This window comes from Poecilia formosa, unplaced genomic scaffold, assembly GCF_000485575.1.
Source record: "Poecilia formosa unplaced genomic scaffold, Poecilia_formosa-5.1.2 Scaffold414, whole genome shotgun sequence".
NCBI classification, from domain to species: Eukaryota; Metazoa; Chordata; class Actinopteri; order Cyprinodontiformes; family Poeciliidae; genus Poecilia; species Poecilia formosa.
Window position 1 is genome coordinate 193521 of NW_006800353.1, and position 20913 is coordinate 214433.

General features: G+C 36.3%; 3 protein-coding genes across 4 annotated transcripts; all 3 read left to right on the forward strand.

Moving 5' to 3' along the window:
• The first annotated feature begins 1008 nt into the window (after positions 1-1008).
• Positions 1009-6888, forward strand: LOC103155142 (guanine nucleotide-binding protein subunit alpha-11-like). Of its 2 annotated transcripts, none has more exons than XM_007576697.2 (7): positions 1009-1098; positions 2358-2542; positions 3989-4143; positions 4730-4858; positions 4950-5079; positions 5178-5331; positions 6217-6888. In XM_007576697.2, the coding sequence occupies exons 2-7, from the start codon at positions 2396-2398 to the stop codon at positions 6405-6407; spliced, it is 906 nt and encodes a 301-aa protein (XP_007576759.1). In that variant the 5' UTR covers positions 1009-1098; positions 2358-2395; the 3' UTR covers positions 6408-6888. The 2 variants fall into 2 exon arrangements, with proteins under 2 accessions (XP_007576759.1, XP_007576758.1); XM_007576696.2 differs by lacking the exon at positions 1009-1098 and adding an exon at positions 1108-1294.
• A 976-nt stretch (positions 6889-7864) lies between these two features.
• Positions 7865-13472, forward strand: LOC103155141 (guanine nucleotide-binding protein subunit alpha-11-like). Its single transcript, XM_007576695.2, has 7 exons — positions 7865-8122; positions 9504-9688; positions 10720-10874; positions 11555-11683; positions 11878-12007; positions 12112-12265; positions 12665-13472. Exons 1-7 carry the CDS (start codon positions 8005-8007, stop codon positions 12850-12852), a joined length of 1059 nt encoding a protein of 352 aa, XP_007576757.1. The 5' UTR covers positions 7865-8004; the 3' UTR covers positions 12853-13472.
• Positions 13473-13697: 225 nt separating this feature from the next.
• On the forward strand, positions 13698-18031 carry LOC103155143 (guanine nucleotide-binding protein subunit alpha-14-like). The gene is made up of 7 exons (XM_007576698.2): positions 13698-13969; positions 14871-15055; positions 15389-15537; positions 15654-15782; positions 16020-16149; positions 16245-16398; positions 17296-18031. The coding sequence occupies exons 1-7, from the start codon at positions 13849-13851 to the stop codon at positions 17484-17486; spliced, it is 1059 nt and encodes a 352-aa protein (XP_007576760.1). The 5' UTR covers positions 13698-13848; the 3' UTR covers positions 17487-18031.
• The last annotated feature ends 2882 nt before the right edge of the window (positions 18032-20913 follow it).

Genomic DNA, 20913 nt, shown 5'->3' on the forward strand with positions numbered 1-20913 from the left:
GAACCACTGGGGGGGCCCAGGAGAAAAAGTTTGGGAACCACTGTGTCCTAGTGAATATCAGTGTATATTTTCTTGGGCCAGTGAGGTTTTCCGACTCTGAAAAAAACCGTTCACTTAAAAAAATGTTTGGAAAATAGCTTCCTTGAAGCCATGTTACAAATTAAATCACTCATCATTCAGAAGCATTAAATCTGGGGAGTTCTGAAAACTATATCAACTAAATTAGAGTTTAGTATTTGGTTCATTTTGACTTATTTAATTGGCAAAATGTCATTGTCATTAGCTAAAATTTTCTGTTGCAAGACAATCTTTTCAATTCTTTATAAATGAAACTAAACAACATAACAGATTGTACAACTTTCCCATTTGTGTGAAAGCAGTAATAACTATAAACATGTGCTTTTTTCCCCCATGTGATTCAACCTTTAGCTCGTTTTTATTGTTTATTTCTGTATTGGTACAAAAATACACCTGGCTTTTTGTTCAATTAATTTTGAAATCCTAGTGAAATTTTGAAAAGAAAAAGAAATCCATGGGGATTATAAGAATGACGTTTTGTTCTAGAGGGAGCCTTATCACTTATATTTTTACAGAACTAACTAGACTGGCTTGCTTTGTCTTTTCCTACAATACTTCTTTGAACTCTGGACCATTTATTACTTTTTTAAAATTTATCAGGTTACATTTAACTAAGCTGAAATGTCAAAGACCTACATTTACAGTAAATCCCATGTCAATGGGCTGACAGCATACACAGAACAAGTCATTCTAGGTGTGCCTGTAATCTGTTTGTCTTTCCTGTCATGCCCCCTTCTGGTAGCCAATGAAAGTGAATAATTATTAATAATTACTATGCTCGGCTGCATTTTCTCTATCTTCTTCAACACCTCATGGTTAAAGAAACATTCTCTATCCTAGTTCTGCTTGACAACAGATTTTTCTAAACGCTGGTTGGAAAAAACAAAAAGACAGTTAGCAGTTTCAGCCTTTCCCTTCAGTCGCAGTCTGCCTCCTGCATGGCAGGAATGCTAAATGTAGCAAAACTGGAAAAGTGACTCGTGACAATCAGCCTGTTCTGAGATGTCCCTCACTGGGCAGGTATGAAAAACATCAACGTGCATTCAGTTCACCGATCACCTCCTTCACAGTTTGACAAACCGCAGCTGATTAACTTGGTCAACAATGCTGAGGTGCTGCAACTTGTCTCCGGAGGAACGCTTGAGTAGAGAAATAGAAAAAGAGCTTAGAAGGGACCAACAAAAATTGAAAAAGGAGGTGAAGCTGCTGCTTTTAGGTAAGATTTCAGAAATAATCTCGATCAGTTTTCAGACATTTTGCCGTGGCCTGGCTTTAAGCTCACATTAATGAATCAGACACTGTTTTTATTGCTAGTTGGATACATTCTGTAAATGTCTATGCATATTTTTCATTTGATCTTAACATAAGTTGCCAGTTTCTCAACCCTCAATTGCTATATCTACCTAGACCCTTGTTTATCTGTTGATAACCTCTTTACACACACGGACACACACACACACACACGCATACACACACACACTTTTGTGTGTGTTTTAGGCAGCTGACAGAGCATCAAGTTTAGATTCATCAATGTTTTCTGGCTTGGGGGTTTCCTGTGGTGCATTTTGTCAAACGTTTTTGTCTTTGAAACATGAACCTGCCTCCTGCTGCCTGAATTTGGACACTTTTTATTTTATTTTTATTATTCTAGTTTTAGTGTCAACATCTGCTGACATTACTGAACAGACATTGTTTGCATATTTTCTAAAGACATGGAAGTGGGTTGCCTCAAGTTCAAAGAAATTTGCTGTTTGCATTTGGATTGTGACATCACATCATATGCAGATTAGGCAAAACAATATGACCACCTGTCTGATAGTGCCCTCCCTTTCCCTTCCAAAACAACTCTGGCCCACTCAACTTCATTTCACTTCACTTTCTTTTTGATGGTAAGATGGATTTTGCCAAATAGAATCCAGGAAGAAAAAAAAATCGTTAGAGACTGCAAAAGTCTCTGACGACCTTTGACACACATTGAAATGACTCAGTAAAAGCCTACTTCTAAATCAAATCGAGAATCTTTGGTGAGAGTTGAAAATTGTTGTTTCCATTTAATCTGACTGAGTTGGCAGGATTTCCGTCTTTTTGTACATTCTACACCTGCAGTTTTTGCTTGAGACGAAACCGTCCATCTTTACTTTAGATAAATCCAACATATAATAAAACATCGTTGCTTTTTCCCCCCCTAAATTAAGTCCAGTAGTGATGTATTGATGTCATTTCCTTTGCCGTAAATTTCATTCTTTGCTTTGCTTTTAATACTTTGGACGTTTTCCTAGGTACCGGTGAAAGCGGGAAGAGCACCTTCATCAAGCAGATGAGGATCATCCATGGCAGTGGATACAGTGAATCTGAAAGGAAAGGTTTTATCAAGCTGGTGTGTCAGAACATCATCACAGCCGTCCAGGCTCTAATTGAGGCCATGGGGACTCTGAAGATCGACTACCTTGATGACGAAAATATCGTAAGAGACTTCTCTTAATGTTCCTTCTGATCTTCTTCTTTTGTTGGACAAAGAACAAGAGAAAATGACAGAAAAAGTGACTCAGGAAAAAATAAATCTAGCAATTTGTTACAAATTGTCGGAGTATTTTCCATCACTGATAGACAGGATGCCGTCTCCTTACAGAGATTACTCACAAACGGTTGTGTTACTGCTGCTGGTGTTTCATAATTTAAACTCTTCAGTGGTGATGCAGGCTATCATTACATCCATATTTATCTTTCCTGAGAAAATCCATTTCACATCTTCCTTTTATATTATTTCCAAATAATTGGCAGAGGTGAAACAATTTGACTGAAAGAAAATTACTTTTCTTTTTATCAAGAAGTTAACATTAACCTCTGTCAGCATCACAACAAAACGGATAGACAATGATTATCCTTTATTCAACTTGTTTAATCTCTTTTCTTTTTCGTTTATTCACCCCCATTCAAAACTTTGTAGGATCTTTATGATAAAATCTGAATTACTTGTGATTGCAAAAGCTTTGTTAGGTAATTTACATTAATTCAAACCATGCATTGCTGATATCTGGGCAAATTCAAGATTACTGTTAAATGTACCCAGAGGAAAAAATGAATTAGTTCAACTGTTTAATCGACTCCAGTGCATTCTTTTTAAAAATATTTTACTGCCATGTAGAGACTTCAGGTCAATTCTTGACTTTAAACATAGATTGTGAATTTAAAAAAAAACTTCTTCTTTGTGCTTGGCATGCAGCCAGGCAGTCACACTCACATTGTGTCATCTGTTATCTTGTGGGGATGTATTATTGAGCAAATGTATGTTTTTGGCCTTGTTTAAAACTTAGTATAAAGTGATATAATATATAAAGTTTAAAGCTTTTGAAAAATGATGCCTGCTTCATCAGTCTGTTGACATTTCTAGTGCTGATGCTGCCCCCCGTAGCAGATCCCAGCAGGATATACATACCTCCCAATACCAAGGATGGAAAAGGTTCTCCAGAATTTTTCCACAAACGTCAATGTTTTTCAGTGCATTAGATTATGCTTATCACCTTTTTGTACAAGTCAACAGATCCACACTTTAATTCTCAACAACCTCTTCCTCTTCCCGGTCGGTGACGTGTCTGGGCAGAGATATTTCTTAAGGATTCTACAAATCATCATTTAAAGTTCTGGACCCAAAATTTAATCCTTTTTTTTTAATCTTACAAATTTTCAAGGAACATACTGAAGTTGAAAAATTAAAAAGAAGCATCAGCTGTGCAGTACATAGGATTACCATTTTACAGTTAATCTGTTAACATGTTCATCACTCTGCTTAAGAGTGAGGCTCAGTTGAACATCTTTACAACATTTTTTCAGTGGATTTCGAAGGTTTAATCTAAAAAAAAATGGTTTCAGTTGACTCAGTTCTGGATGTCGTTTTGTTTGTTTGTTTCAGAGCTATGCAGACAAACTGAGCCCAGTGGATTCCACCGAGGTGTATAGGTTAGATTTCTGGCAGGTGGATGCAATTAAGCGAGTATGGAGTGACCTCGGGGTGCAAAAGTGTTATGACCGGAGGAGGGAGTTCCAGCTGTCAGACTCTGCTAAATAGTGAGCTGTTTTTCAGTTTTACAGTACTCTTTAGCATTTATGAGATGTAGGATTGATTCTGTGTCATTTTTGTTGTGTACGTATATATTTAATTTTACAGTAGGATTCTTTAAAATACACCTACAAGTGTATTTTAAAGTGACAGCTCAAACACCCTAATTCTTTTTGTGACAAAACAAGTTTATGAAGATTGATTAGTTGATAACAAGAATAAACATAGAAAAATAAATCGCTGATCTTGACTGTGTTGATTGACTATTATCACATTGAAATTATGCAATTGACTTTGATTCTGCCTATATGATTGACTTTTTTTTCTCTTTTTGTAAAGTGCCTTGAGATTATATTTGTTGTGAATTGGCACTGTGTGAATATATTGATTTGAACTGATGCAACATCTGAAGTGGTAGAAAGCTAATGATAAGACATAGTGAAGAAAGTTAGAATAAAGACTGTTTTTATATCAAGTGTGCATAAATGGTTTCGTCAAGTTGCCTTTATAAATGAGCTTGAACTACGTTCTGCTTTAGATTGTCATGTCAGCAAATTTTATTTAATTGTATTACTTTTTTTTCTTACTTCTTAGTTATTTGAGTGACATAGACCGAATCACGGCCCCAGATTACGTTCCCACTCTGCAGGACATCTTGAGGGTCAGGGTTCCCACCACGGGCATTATAGAATACCCGTTTCCCATGAAATCAGTCATATTCAGGTAAGATCCACTCTTTAAGGAAAAGGAAATATATATATATATGCAAGTTATGAAGTTAATATATTTAAAAGCGACATTTCTTTGTTTTCAGGATGGTGGATGTCGGTGGCCAGCGTTCACAAAGGAAGAAGTGGATCCACTGTTTTGAAAACGTCACCTCCATCATATTCCTGGCAGCCCTCAACGAATACGATCAAGTCCTTTACGAGACTCAGACAGCTGTACGTTCTGATCCAATGGTGTCTCTATCCTTTTTCTATGGTTTTGCAGCTTTAAATGGGTTCGTTTTTAAGTTTTGTTGTAATTTCTGCCTTTTTAGAACCGACTGATGGAGAGCCTCGCCCTGTTCAAGACTCTCATTTCATCCAATTGGTTTAAGAAGTCCTCCACTATCCTGTTTCTGAACAAAACGGACCTGCTGCAGGAGAAAATCAAAACGTCACATCTGGCAACTTACTTCCCAAAGTACAACGGTAAATTATGGAATCGCTCTACATTTCTACAGTGTAGACCCGTGTTTTTATCTGTTATTCTGAATTTCAGTCAAAATTAAAACAAGTCCAACAAATAATACAACACAAATAAATGCATGAGTTATATGCTATTATTGTTTACAAAAAACATCAAGGGATGAAGCACAAATTAATAAGTAACTAATAATTGTTCTGGTTGATTACAAATGAATGAAAATGAGATTGGAAATGACATTATTATAATATTATTGTTTCATGATATGCTAGATAAATTCATAGATTTCAGTGTTTTTTTTTTTACTAGTGTCATTATCTTGTGACATATAAATAAATCAAACTACCACAGGAAAAAAAAAATCTTATTTCACAGTCAGTCTCAAAATGATGAAAATGTATAAAATATTAATGTCATTACTGATGCATCTGTTCACCCGCTCAGTACAATTTTAATTCTCCAAGATCCCAGTCGACACAGGAAGCAGTGAGATTATAACACTCACTGTTATAATCCACCCAACATTTATTGATTTTACATTGATTTGTACAGAAAACCCTTTAAGGGACAAACTCTTACTGTCAACTTGTGTTCACAAAATTGATCAAGTAAAATAATGAAATGCAGATAATGTAATACAGAAGACATGTGTGTGCTGAATCAATGACTTAGTAAGCAAAGTGAAAGAAAACACTACTTCTGCAATGACAGTAGATCAAGGTAAAAATAATTATCTCTTTAAACACATCTGAAAGTCACATATTGAGACTTCATGTGATTTATACTCTTCCCAGGTCGAATACATAATATAATTCGACATTCTGTGTTGGTTTCATGATTTATAAGTGCTACGTTATTCGTGCTGATTCGGACCGCTCTCATTCTCACAGGGCCTCAATGCGATGCTGAATCGGCAAAACACTTCATCCATCAGATGTACATCAAGCGTCACAAAGAGCAGGACAAACCCCTCTACACACACTTCACCTGCGCCACCGACACCGAAAACATCCGCTTCGTCTTCAAATCAGTGGAAGACACGATCTTACAAGAGCATTTGAAACATTTGGGAGTTTTATGAGCCAGAGCCAAAAGTTGTAATGCTTCACAGAGAAGAACATCCATGCTGTCTTCAAACCAGTCAAAAACCAATTTTCCTTCAACTGCTGCCTTTTTTAAGCCCCAGAATGAAAGGGCTTGTTGGTTATTTGGATCATAACATCCTGGGGATGATTACATATTCCAGAAATTTCAATGAATATTTTATTGAGGAAGAATGCCACATGTCCTGGCCTACAGCTTTGAGAGGCGGAAATTAAAAATAGCTCTGCAAGCATTAGATTACACTGATGCTAATGTTAATGTGTTCAGTGAAATAAGTAGTTTTGCTCCTATTGTCTTCATTACATGTTTTAAATTGTGTTAAAGTGTATCTGTTTGACACTTTTAGATTGTACATTTCAAACAATACATTCTTTATGTTTTAACATGATTCAATTAAAAGACTGTTCAGAAGCTGTTCTAGCTGCTACATTTGGAAGAAATATAGATTTTGTCTTTTATTTGCCTGTGTTATTTTTTCTCTCCGTCCATTAGAGTGTAAATATGAAAGCACATACAACGACAAGACTGCGTGCAGTTTATCATAACTTTGTTATTGTTTTTCTTTATATCTTTGCCAGATTTAGATTTAAATTATTACTTTTTTGTCTGATATGAAATGAGATTGTTTAATAAAACATATAAAATAAATTTGGGGCAATGTTTTTATTTACAATCTAATTTATAAAAAAAAAAGGTCATGTCTATAAGTGTAATAAAAAGTATATTCCCTTCTCAGTCGTCAATGGAAAAAATTTAACTGGCATTACAGCATTTCTAATTATTTAAATTATTTCTGACCAGCTTTACCACTGGTAGGTAATATATTTATTTGTTATGACAACCTCCAAGTCTTTGAAGTTGGAAGGCCTCCGTGCCATCACCCTTATCACTGTTGACTCCCTTGACAGACTCAAGTCAGGACTTTTTCTATTAGTCTAAAATGGATTTGATGTTGTTTCAGAAAAAAGGAATTGACTTTTTTGTAGAGAAGGTTTTCGTGATACCTCTTCTTTAATCTGGATTACTTGTGATTTTACAGTTTTGGAAAACCCTCCCAGGAAAGTTCAACAAAGCCGCTTTGACAAAAGAAAAGAAAAGAACAACATGTCTTCGTTGGCATTAAGCACAGTGTGAATCACTCCAGGGTGTGCCCAAATCGTTAAAAAAAAAAGTATCTTTCCAGCCGTGTTCACTTTTGGCCAAAGACAAGTTATGAAGCTGTCTCACACAAAGAAGACCATCTGAAAACTATTGCTTATTTTTTCTTTTTAAAAAAAAAAAAAAATAAACATTCTATCTCAAGATATTTCTCCTGTATTGTTTAGAGAACAACTCCACCTAAGAGTGGAGTTGTCCATGACGTCAAAGCTCTTCATTCACAGCCTGCCTCCTGCACAGCAGGTATGTAAAGTTTACCGGCTTGAGGAAGAATGACTAACACGTTGACAATCCGCCTGTCCTGAGACATACAGGTTTACCTGGCAGGCATGAAAAACTCCACAGCAAACACGTTTCACCCATTCCAGTCGGCAGCGGCAGCGTATCTGAAAAGCAGCCAGTGAATTTGGACAACAATGGACTGTTGCTATGTGTCTCCCGAGGAAAAAGAAAGCCAGAGAATATCCAGAGAAATAGACAGGCAACTAAGGAAAGAGAAAGAAAATAATAAGGAGCTGAAGCTGCTGCTTTTAGGTAAGATTTCTGAAATGTCTTTTGTGTGTTCCCTCTTTGGTGACTCCATGTGATGAAGGTGAGTCTTTAGGTCTCTGGGTTTTTATTGGCGGAAATGGTATTCAGCTGTTTTAGTTTCTTTTCTTCTTTCCTCAGGATCCGTCCTTCCTAGTTTCCTCTGTATAATTGTCAAGATTTGAGTTGTAGAAATGGACTTTTTTAAACAAAGAGTAGCTGATGGACACTGCCTTGAGAAAATATTCGAATCCCTCACACTTTCCCACATTTTGTGCCAAATAAAAATGTGAGCACATTTTATTGCATTTCATGTTATAACCCAAAAAACTGAAAATATTGACACAAATATCAATAATTCTTTTGACAACCTGGAGATAGATTTTTCATTTAATGACTTATTAGTCAACAGAGTCCACATCTGAGTCCTTTAATGTCAATATAAATCCAGCTATTATGTGAAGACCTTTATTTTACACTGGTAAGAAAAAAAAAAACATCATGTGGAACAAGAACTGTACCAGACAGGTCAGGAATATAGTTGTAGAAAAAATTAAGACAGGGTTAGCTTTTAAAGCAATATCCCAACGTTTCTCAGACCACATTTAATTCACAAACAGAGAAGAGTAACATGAAACTGTTGTGTAATCTTGACATTGCTGCTTGCCTAAACTGACAGGCCTGGAAAGGAGAGACAGAATGCCCAGAGATCGACGATAATTTTGGAGGAGACGTAGAGATCCGCAACGCAGATGGCAGGCTCTGCTGGCATGGCAATTAATTTGCACTTTGTCAAATAGCCGTGTAGGAGACCTGGTGTAGGGAAAAACCAAAGCTTATCACTTGGACCAACATGCAGAGCCACAAATGTGGTCAGAAACGAACACAGGATGTCCCGCAGAACACTGAAACATGGTGCCAGCATCTTGCCATCAGGCTGTCTAAATGATGTGAACAAAAGACTTAAGTGTCTCATTCCTAAATCTGAAATGTAGACAACAGATAACGCTGGCGACATGTTGACGTACTGACAGGACAAAGCTAATTGTGTAAGATTTATAAAACAGGTCAAATAGTTTTCCAAAACTTCCACTGGTATTTCAGCGCTTGCTGTATTTTGTAAATTTTAAAATCAAAACATCTGTGTTTGCAGTGTAGAACGCAACATAACAGTATGACAAGAGGCTGACTACTATAATAGTAGAAAAAATCTTTTCCAAGGAACAACGCAAAAAAAGTCCACCCTTATTTGATATTTAAAATGGAAACTCCTCTTTACATTACATGCTACAATTTTAGGCACATTTGTTGCATGTTTATGTTTTTCAATCTGATTTTTTTTATTGTCTTTACTCTGCTTTTCATCTCATTTATTCTAATTACTTAGGAACTGGTGAAAGCGGGAAGAGCACCTTCATCAAGCAGATGAGGATCATCCATGGCAACGGATACAGCGAATCTGACAGGAAAGGTTTTATCAAGCTGGTGTGTCAGAACATCATCACAGCCATCCAGGCTCTGATTGAGGCCATGGAGACTCTGAAGATCGACTATCTTGATGAAATGAATATCGTAAGAACCTGTGTACTTTTTTTGTGTGTCGTTAGCAAAACAAGCAAGAAACAATATCCTGAAATTCTTGTTGAAAAGCATATGATTGCATCAAAATATGTCTGTGGATTTTTATCACTGGGAAGCTGGAGTCTCTTGGTAGCATTTGCCTTCGTATGGCCAGGTCGTTGCCTCGTCCACAGTTTAAACTGTTCAAAAATGCATATGTATGTGAGAAAGAAAATAATAAATACATAAATAAACATATCAATCAATCCTACCAGTGCTAACCTACATGAGGTCAATTTGTGGTCAGTTTTGATCCTCTTATTTCCTTCCATCCTGCCAGTGCATCTGGGAGTTCCCGTTTGTTTTCTTGTCTTGTTCTTAAAACTATTGCACAGTCAAAAGCCGTCTGTAATACAATACAACGTTACTTTAGTTGAACAAATCTCTTCGAGATCCTAAAGGCACACGAACACTTCTGCACAGCTGACACACAATCCAAAAGTTTACTTGGTTCTGGGGAGGCCTGATGGTTCGGCATTGATCTGGCTGACTGATACGACAAACAGGTTCAAACATCATCATTCGAACTCATTGTGTGGCAGAACAAAATACCCCCCATGCTCATCAATGAAATGCAGACAGTTATTTCTCACTGTCAATGCATCACACTACTATTTTTAGTTTCTGTTGTTTTAAAGTAGCGGATGAAAATCTGATTGGCTCATTTGCTTCCACCACTCCAAAGATCTATTTGCTTTTATGACAAGCTTACGGTTGCAGGAAAATTTTTTTCTGTGGCCTGCATTGAATTTTTTTTTTTTTAACCAAGTATAACTTCACAGAATCTCACTGAGAAGATTCTGAACTAATCCTCTATGTAACCTGAGGCAACGGGTCTGTTTATTTCCAGGACTGACAGAATTCCTCTAATGATACGCCATCAATCTACCAGCCAGCATAAACTTTTACATTTAACATTATTTAAGAGCTCTTTTTAGTTGACTCTCTCGTGAATGTTTTGTTTTTGTTGTCTTTTGCTTTAGCGCTATGCTGAAAAACTGAAAGAAGTGGAGGAAATTCAGGTGAAAACACTGGAGCCCTGGCAGGTGGACGCCATTAAGCGAGTGTGGAGTGACCAAGGAGTACAGCAGTGTTATGACAGGAGGCGAGAGTTCCAGCTGTCAGACTCTGCCAAATAGTAAACCTGTTTTCTCCCCCCTTTTCATGTCAGATTTCAGTGTTACAAAGTTGCTGTCCTGTTTTTCCAATATCACAAAATAATCTGACCTTCTGTTTGCTATTGTGTGGTTAATTTAAAATTCAAGAATTTTTTTTGTCTCTTATGCACAACTGTACATCAAAAATAATATTTTTCCACCCCAGGCTGGTACAAATAATCATACAGAAACACACAAATAAGATATAATTATACAAATTGGGAAGAACTTCACAAGTGATGAAATAAAAATAAATAAAAATAAAAAACAAGTGACAGGATGAATGGTTGGGTCTGTGACTCCTGTGAAATTAAAGACTCTATGAATGTGAATTTTCTGGCCAACAGTTTATCATAATTAAGACTGTATTTTCTTATTTTTATTTATTATAGGTTTTCAAAAACAAGAGAACAAGCAATCATTGGGACAGAGAAATAACATGAGATTACATAAACAAGAACACAATTATTTGCTTTTCACTACTTTTTGAAAACGAGTAGGAAGAAGTGAACACAGTAACACTTTACATGCATAAGACGTACAGAATGACGCTTCATGACAACAATCATAGACAAGACTCTTTCATATATATATATATATATATATATATATATATATATATATATATATATAATTTATTTTATTTATTTTTTCATTTTAGTTATCTGAGTGATATGGACAGGATCACTGCCCCAGATTACGTTCCCACTCTGCAGGACATCTTAAGGGTCAGGGTTCCCACCTCGGGGATCATAGAGTACCTATTTGACATGAAGCAAGCCATCTTCAGGTATGATTTTATATTGGTTTGATTAGCTGGAAGCCATACTGTTAACAGAAAATGTATCTGTAAACACACGTCCTTTAATATGGGAACAAAAAAAAATGTCTTCTCTAGTGATTACAGTTTTTTTTTTTAAATTTAACTTTTTGAAGGAAATCAATAAAATGAGTGACTAAATAAAATCGTTGCTGTTCATATAGGATGGTGGATGTGGGTGGCCAGCGCTCCCAAAGGAAGAAATGGATCCATTCCTTTGAAAACGTCACCTCCATCATATTCCTGGCAGCCCTCAACGAATACGATCAAGTCCTTTACGAGAGTCAGACAGATGTACGTTTGAATCCCCCAGAGTCCCGAGTACAGATTATTTGACCTCCAGTTTCAAAACAATTAAATATTAAAATTAGGCACAACTCTTCCTGTTTGCTCTCTAGAACCGGCTGAAGGAGAGCCTCGCCCTGTTCAAGACAATCGTCTCATCCACGTGGTTTCAGGAGTCGTCCACCATCCTCTTTTTGAATAAGACAGACTTGCTGGAAGACAAAATCAGAACATCTGATTTGGGGACATACTTCCCAGAGTACAAAGGTAAATTATACATATTTCTATTCTGACTGTAAAATCAAACTCTTCAGTTATATATTATACAAAAGGTCCAGTTTTCTCTCTGTTCCAACATTTCTGTAATGACTTGTCTATTTCCTCTTTTCATCTTCCTGAGCCTCATTTGTGATGCTGTATTTACATTTACATTTTTGTATGCTGTGCATTTTTATTTCGTGACATGAAACAGATTTGCACTGGCAAATAAGAAATCCTTCCTTTTGCTCTCTGTCCAAAAAATGTGTTATACGCGGAGACATAGCATTTATACCATCTGAGCAGTGTTCACATTTTCTGAGTTTTCTTCAGAACATTTGTTGTAGATTTGATGGAAATCGACTCAACAAACAGCGCTGTTTAAGTCATGCTCTTTCTCTTTCGTAGGGCCTTCCCATGATGCAGAATCTGCAAAAAAGTTTATTGAGAAGATGTACAAAAACCTCCACAAAGATCGACATAAACCCCTCTACACACACTTCACCTGTGCCACAGACACAGAAAACATCAAGGTTGTCTTCAGATCAGTCAAAGACACAATCTTTATGGATAACATGGAATTTTTAAACCTTTAGTAATGAAGCAGAGAGTTGTTGTTTTTTTTGTTTTTTTTTTCTGTAACCACAGGTTCCAGCAACAGCACTGAATATTTGGTTGGTTTTATGGTTTTCATTTTGAAAAATGAGAGAAATTCAGAAACAGCTGAGCCAGCGAGGCAATCTACGCTGGCTTTAAATAATGTTTTATTGGAACATCTGCATATTTATTGTTGTCCAGTGTCAAATGTACTATGGCAAGAGGTAATATATGTACAGTACAGCCATTTATTTATTATGCCCACTTGGAAATTATGCGCGGTTTATAGTATGACACACTCTTTAACTCACTTGAATCAGAAGACGTCAGAAGATGTCTTCTTTGAATGAAGAATGCCACAAATCCTGCTCTGCAGCTTTGTAAGACTGACTGCAGGCACCATAAGCAAAAAAAAAAGAATTTATTTTCGTTTTGATTTCACAATGGTGATGACACAATGTTTTACGGTAAAAAACAAGAAAAAGAAAAAGTACCTTTTTGTTCCCACTGTCTCCAAATCGTGCTTGTGGCAAAACCTAACGTGTCCTTCGTTGCACAGTTTGAATTAAAATGTGTGTTGTCACTTTGAATTGTACATAATTAAAAGCCTTGATTTTTATTTGACTTTAGTTTCATTTGTTTTTGGAAAAAAAAACAGTGTAAACCCACTTCATTTAGAATAATCACCTACACTTTATTCTTTTCTCCACCTTGCCCTTTTGTATTGAAAAAAAAAAGTTGTTGATTGAAGTATGAATGTGAAAGCAAATCCACATGACAAACCCTTTCAGGTGGGACCTGCCTCTTGCAGAGCAGGAATGTAAAATGTACCTGAACTGGATCCTGTATGAGGAAGAATGGCAGCAGAAACTCAGCAACAATGTGCTGGTTTCAGGGAAAAGATTTCCCTGACACGTCTGACAACATCAGATCACATTTATCTCCGACCGATGTGGCACTCTCCAGCAAAGAGAAGCTGCTAATCTTGGAAGACAATGGACGGGTGCTGCTTGTCTCCTGAAGAACAAGACGGCCGGAGGATATCCAGAGAAATAGAGAAACAACTTAAACGGGATAAACTAAACCTTAAACGGGAATTGAAGTTGCTGCTTTTAGGTGAGAGCTAAGAAAATGATGGATTCTCCTTCTGATTATGCTTAAGAAGTTTTTAGTCTTCTTGACTGCTATTCTTGAATAATATATATATATATATATATATATATATATTTCACTTAGCTTTTAAGTAATTAGGGAATCTTAGAATTTAAGAATGTGTTTTACATATTAGTAGAAAATATTTTGAATGACAAAAAAAAGAGATTTGGTTCTTCAAACCTTGAGTAAAGTAAGAATGCTGTGTTTGGTTTGTGGTTTCTTTCACAATAAAAGTTTTATTAATGCACCACAAATAAGTTTTATGCAAGTTGTATGTTTGTCCTCTGGTCTGTAGTATCTCTGGTAAGTTGTTTTCTAGTAGGTGTACAAAAATCACCTGTGCTTATTTTCTTGTGAAATGTATTGTATCTTTAGAGAGTGCATTTTAAATGCCTCGAATGTTTCCATAAATATTCAGGTTGTCAATAAATCACAGTGTCTAATCATGAATTGGAAAATAATACATCAAACAACAATGTTTAACAATGTTTTATCCAACATATTTTACTTTTGCAGCAAAAGGCTTCCTTGTAATTCTGTGTTTTGTTTTTTTTTATACCAGGAAGTTTCACTGAAACAAGAAATGTCAAGATAAGCTACACAAATCAGAACAATATTACCCAACTAAATAATACACTGTTAAGAAAACTAAAGGACATGTATATTAAAACACATTAAAACCTTTTCTTCTTCCACATTCCTCCTTCTCTGCAAATAAACCTGACTCAAACACAAGATTACAAGGAAGCCTCATCTTATATTTAAAGAGTCACTGTAAGATCTGTCAACAAACCTTTTGAACATGTTCATGATTTAATTATCTCGGTTTTTTTTGTTTGTTTTGTTTTGTTTTTTCTTGCAGGAACTGGTGAAAGTGGGAAGAGTACCTTTATTAAACAAATGAGGATCATTCATGGGAATGGGTACAGTGAGAATGACAGAAAACAATACACTCGCATTATCTTCCAGAACATCTTCACAGCCATCCAGACGCTGATTGGTGCCATGAAGGCTCTAAAGATTGGCTATGCTGATGCTCAAAATGCTGTAAGAAGCTCAAAAGCAATTGTTTATAAGTCTACTCTGACATATCTTTGATTACAAAGGACTTGTAGTGCTGTCCATGGTCTCTTTATTGATTCACCGCCAAATGTAGCCCCTCTCAAACTCCTAGTCGTAGCGAATCTGTATTTTGAATGAATGGGATATCGTGCGTGCCCGGTGACTTTTGTTAAGTTTGCTCTGGAAACTGATTGTTACACATTGCTTCACTTGCAATCTCACCATTCAATATGTCCGTCAACTCTCTGCAAATGAAATCGAATACTCATTGGTGATCGAAATGTGTCGCAAACGCTGTCCGGATGTTTTTCACGTCAGGACAATGCGGAGAGACTGAGCCAAGTGGAGGATGTGGACAATTTGACGGGCTGGCAGGTGGATGCCATTAAGCGAGTGTGGAATGACGGCGGCATACAAGAGTGCTATGACCGTAGGAGGGAGTACCAGCTATCAGACTCTGCCAAATAGTAAGATCTATTTTAAAAATTTGAGCATGGGTATGCATGACAATCGTTTCTGTACACAACAGCTAAATGCATGTCACAATATTAAAACTGCATGTTTTTTGTTGCTAATCTTTTAGTTATCTTAGTGACCTGGACAGAATCGCAGCCCCAGGTTTTGTCCCCACTGTTCAGGACATTTTGAGGGTCCGAGTAGCCACGACAGGCATCATAGAGTACATGTTTGATATGTCAAAGGTCATCTTCAGGTATGCTGGTGCTTCACAAATCTATCTATCTAATAGATCAAATATCAAATATCTATCACAAATTCACTGAAAAAGGTTGATTTTACCACTTCAACCCTAACTTCTAGGACTTCAATTTTGCATGCACATTGAATTTGTGCGTTTTTTTTTTTTTTTAAAAGACAGAAGCAAAAGTCAGTTTTTTGGTCAGACCTATTTGCAAGCAAAAGTTCAGATCAGCATGTCGTCTGTCTCTAGGATGGTAGATGTAGGGGGCCAGCGATCAGAGAGGAAGAAATGGATCCATAGCTTTGAAGATGTCACTTCTGTCATATTCCTGGCGGCTCTGAGCGAATACGATCAAGTCCTTTATGAAAGCCAGAACGAGGTATGTTTTGATGGCATCTCTGATGCTCCGTTCTGCAACTTCAGAAGGGTCCGGGCGTGGTGTTTGTTAAGCTTATTTTCAATTTGCTGTTTTAGAATCGACTACGCGAGAGCCTCGCATTGTTTCAGACAATCATCATGTCTGATTGGTTTCACAACTCTTCCACCATCCTTTTCCTGAACAAAAAAGACCTTCTGGAAGAGAAAATCACCAAGTCAGATTTGGCAGTCTACTTTCCAGAATACACAGGTACATTTTGTCATTCTGCTACACCTGATTTTTATTATTTATTTATTTATTTATTTTAATGAGAAAATGTGTCCCAATTATTATTTACATTTCTACAATTTATCACTTTTCACAATCACATATTAAGAAAAAAGTATTTTGCTTTAAAGATTGTTTGCTTTCCAGTTTAGATTTTTGTAAGGAGAAGGTCTTTGAAGCGATTTTTGGCTTGATGTTCAGTAGCAAGAATTTACTACCACCAGTTCACAAACAACTGCTAGCGATTTATTCTGGTGCCGTTTGTTGACGTCACAGATGTAACGCTTTAGCTCTTAAGTGCTTTTTATAGTTTGCAGGAGAGATTTTGCTCATACCAAGTGTCAGGAACAAAACATGCAAAGTCCCTATAGAGAGGCTCAAACAAACCAAAGCAGGAGCTTGGTCTTAGAGCCTCCTGCTTTCAGGAAACAGTACTAACAATCATTTTACAAACACTACAAAATAAATAATTTCAGAGTCTAAAAAAACCTCAAACGGCCTGTTTTTACATAGTGGTTGCAACAATTAGTGGCACCTCTAATGAAGGTAAAGTGTCCAACAGGAACTATGTAACTTCTCTACAGAGAGAAACATGAACTAGACTGTAAAACTCAGCTTCCCTGAAAATTAACACCAAATTAAACCACCGATGATTCATGTCTGGTGGTTTGGGTTGGACCATTACCTTACTTTGAGCCTCAAGGAGACTCCCTTTTGATGGCTTTTGGTGAAGGCCACCAGATTTTTAATTCCAAATAGCTCATGGCACCATGAGCAAAAAAGTTTGATGCATGATCAACTATATATTTATAGAAACAGGTAAATTATGAATGGAGCTCCTTGATTTATTCTAATCTTGTCCACTCGTCCCTCCAACAGGACCGAAGGGCGATGCCGGTTCAGCACAAAGGTTCATCGAGAGGATGTACGTCCAATTACACAGCAAGGATTCCAAACCGCTCTATACGCACTTCACCTGCGCCACAGACACGGAGAACATCCGGGTTGTCTTCAAAGCGGTCAAAGACACACTCTTTCAAGATAACCTTGAAAAATTTGGCATTGTATGACTTTTGTGATGACTTTTACCTTTCGCAGCACAAAAGAACAGTTACAAATCCATGTTGCAATGTTTCGATATCAAAGTACTGCCAGACTCATGTTTTTTTAACCATAAAAAAAAATGAGTATCAAAGGTGAGGGTGTTTATTTTCTATGTATTGAATAACATAATTTTCTTAAAATATCTATGTGTCCAAAGTAATAAATTATGAAACAAATTCCATTAAAGTTATGTAATGGTAATTAGAAATATTCAACCTCGCCACCTCAATAGATTATCCTGATGTGGTTAAAAGATGATGGCACTAAAAAAACTAACAAAAAAAAACTAACTAAGCAATCAGAATACTTACTGATAATATCTCAGAAGATGACCTAAGTTCAAATGAAAAGTTTAACATTTGTGTTTCCTTCCACCTGCCATGCAAATTTTGAGCAAAACTTTAAAGAAAGTGAAAATTAGGCGATTTTCCACTTATTGGTTTGAAGTGAATCAACCAGGCCACCTAAAGCTTATTTTTGTCAGATGTTGATGCTACGCACGGCTGTAAAAGAGAGAAGAAAAAACACACACACACACACACACACACACGCACACACACACACACACACACACTTTCATGCCTCAATCAGATTTAAATCTGGTGAGTAAAAAAGGCTTCATTAGAAGACATTTTTCTGAACAAACAGGGGAAAAAAAACCCCCCAAAAAACACAGCTCCACATCAACAACAACCCACCTCCATGCTTGACTGTTAGGTTGATATTCTTCCAGTCTTAATCCTGGCCTTTCTCAAACCCCGGATCCAAATGTTCAAACGTTTGCAATGTGGCAAATTCCAGTTTGGTGTTTTATCCATCTACAAAACTCTTATCTCATCCAAATTCCTCTGACATGTTCTGGGTGACCTTTGAAGTGAGTGGAATGTCTCTTAGAATCGGGCCACAACGTCCTCTTGTATTCTGTGTACGACTCACAGTTTATACCAAACCTTATAAGATTAGTATGCTTATTGAGGTCTCTTATTTTGGAATGACCGAGTAAATTTCTGTTAGTGTATTTATTGGATAAGACATTACAGAAAATAATCCATGAAAAATACATTAAAATAGATCACTTTGGCAAAAGGGTGCATTTGGGCATATTAAGCATATTAAGTCACCTACGTTCAATAAGAACTGATCGTTCTTCTCGTATATGTTTTATACAACTTCTTCAACGACGATGTTGTCAGACAGGTTTGACGAAGTTCAACTCAATACAATGCAACACTTCCTGCTTAACAGCTTTGAAAGGAGGAAGTAAAAGTATCCCCAGCAGAGAGATAAAGCACCTTGTCTTTTTCTTTTCTTCCTTTAATCAACAGTGATGATGGGACTTTTATTTTAAAAAACCTTTTATATGTGTTAGTCACCACTATCTTTTTAAAGTACAAATAATAAAGCTTCATGTTGCGTATGCATGTGTTGTAAGACCTCAATTAAATTGCATCTGTGTCTGGTTGTTTTCCATTGTATGTATATAAAAATAAAATGTATTTTAATTTACATTTTTTAAAGGACTTGTGATGAAATACAGTATATGTAAGAGAAAATCATCTCCGGTCTGGTTTCAATTATTTTTAGGTCTAAAATTGTGCTGCTTTCCTTGCACACATGCTATGAAACACATATTTTATTTTGCAGACAGTCATTTTGTTTTAGTTTCACGGTCAAAGGGGGGAAATAAAGCTAAAAATTAGAATGAAATGAAAATGAAGGCAGATTGCCACAACCAAGCATTTGAGTCGGAGCATGCCACCTGCCCAACAGGAATGTAAAAATGTGCCTGAGCCGGTCACCAGCTCACCAGCTAGCTACTTCTGGAATGAGGGTCTGCCAAAAAAAATAAAAAATAAAAAATCAATATACAGTAATATCACAAATTCCGGTAACACTTTATTTGAAGGGGGGTGAATAAGACTGTCATGACACTGTCATAAACATGAATAAGCCTTCATGAATATTTATGACTGTTGTCATAAAGCGTCTTTCGGTAAATTATGACACTTTTAATACAAAGTTGACATTATTCAAAATGTCTTTGTTATGACAACTTGACATTAACCAAGAAATCATTACTGATATAAATTTGTTATAAAATAATTACTGATTTCACTTTAAAAATTAGATAACTTTATGTTATTAAAGGTAAAGTTTAAACAGTAATGATTTATTGGTTAATGTCAAGTTGTCATAACAAAGACATTTTGAATAATGCCAACTTTGTATTAAAAGTGTCATAATTTACCGAATGACGCTTTATGACAACAGTCATAAATATTCATGAAGGCTTATTGATGTTCATGACAGGTGTTATGTCATGTTTATGACAGTGTAATGACAGTCTTATTCACCCCCCCTTCAAATAAAGTGTTACCCAAATTCCTGACAGGTACAAAAACTTCGACAGCCATAAGGCATTTTTAATTTTCTCCTGAAGAACAGGAACCCCTGAGGACATCCAGAGAAGAAAAACCAAAATCAAAAGAAATAAAGAAAGTAAACAGGAGGCACTGCTTTTAGGTGAGCTACTTTACTGATAGTCCTGATATTTTTAAAACTTCAATAAAGGAAATGCTTCCAAATATCTACTTTAAAAACTGATTTAAAACTAGAACCCACTCTAAGCTGGAGTTCAAGTTAAGGGATCTTAAAAGATTGAAATGCTTGGCAGCTGTTTCTCATGTGCAAGACTTTGGGAAAGTGAGGCCAATAAAAAAAATAAATAAATAAATAAAAAATCATCTTCAGTTGTGTCTCAGGATTTATTTACATCATAAAATGTGACCTCATATTGGACACAACATTAATTTACTTAGTTATTTTTACCTTGTGGTTTCACAATTATTTGAAAACGTCCAGTGAAGGAATGCTGTTACCCGTTTCTCTCAGACAACTTAGCTCTCAGCATTCAGCAGATATTTGTCATTACTGTGTGGTTCTGGCTGTATAATAACAGTTTAAACAACAAACTTAAGCAGAAAGGGTTAAAAGTGAGCAGAATTACAATTTAATGGCTTTATATAAGCTATGCAGTCATTGTTTTTTCTGGGATCTTGTTTTTCTAACAGGTTCCCTGATCACAGCCACACACTTCCCTCTACAGTAGGACTCACAGTTCTGTCAAATTCTCTCTCGACTGCTGAATCTTCCACGGCATTCTGACCATGAAGCCAGGAATCATCATCATCATCATCATCATCATCATCATCATCATCATCACATTTTCTCCTGGATGAAGAAAGTGTCCTATCTTTTACTTTAAACTAAGTGGAGTTATGGAAATCTCCATAAACAGGCACCTAAAAATCTCTCAAATACCACGCATGGTTTTCGTACAGCGGCCACCAGTTTGAACCTTTTTAGGACTATAAGGCTATGCTGGTTTTTACG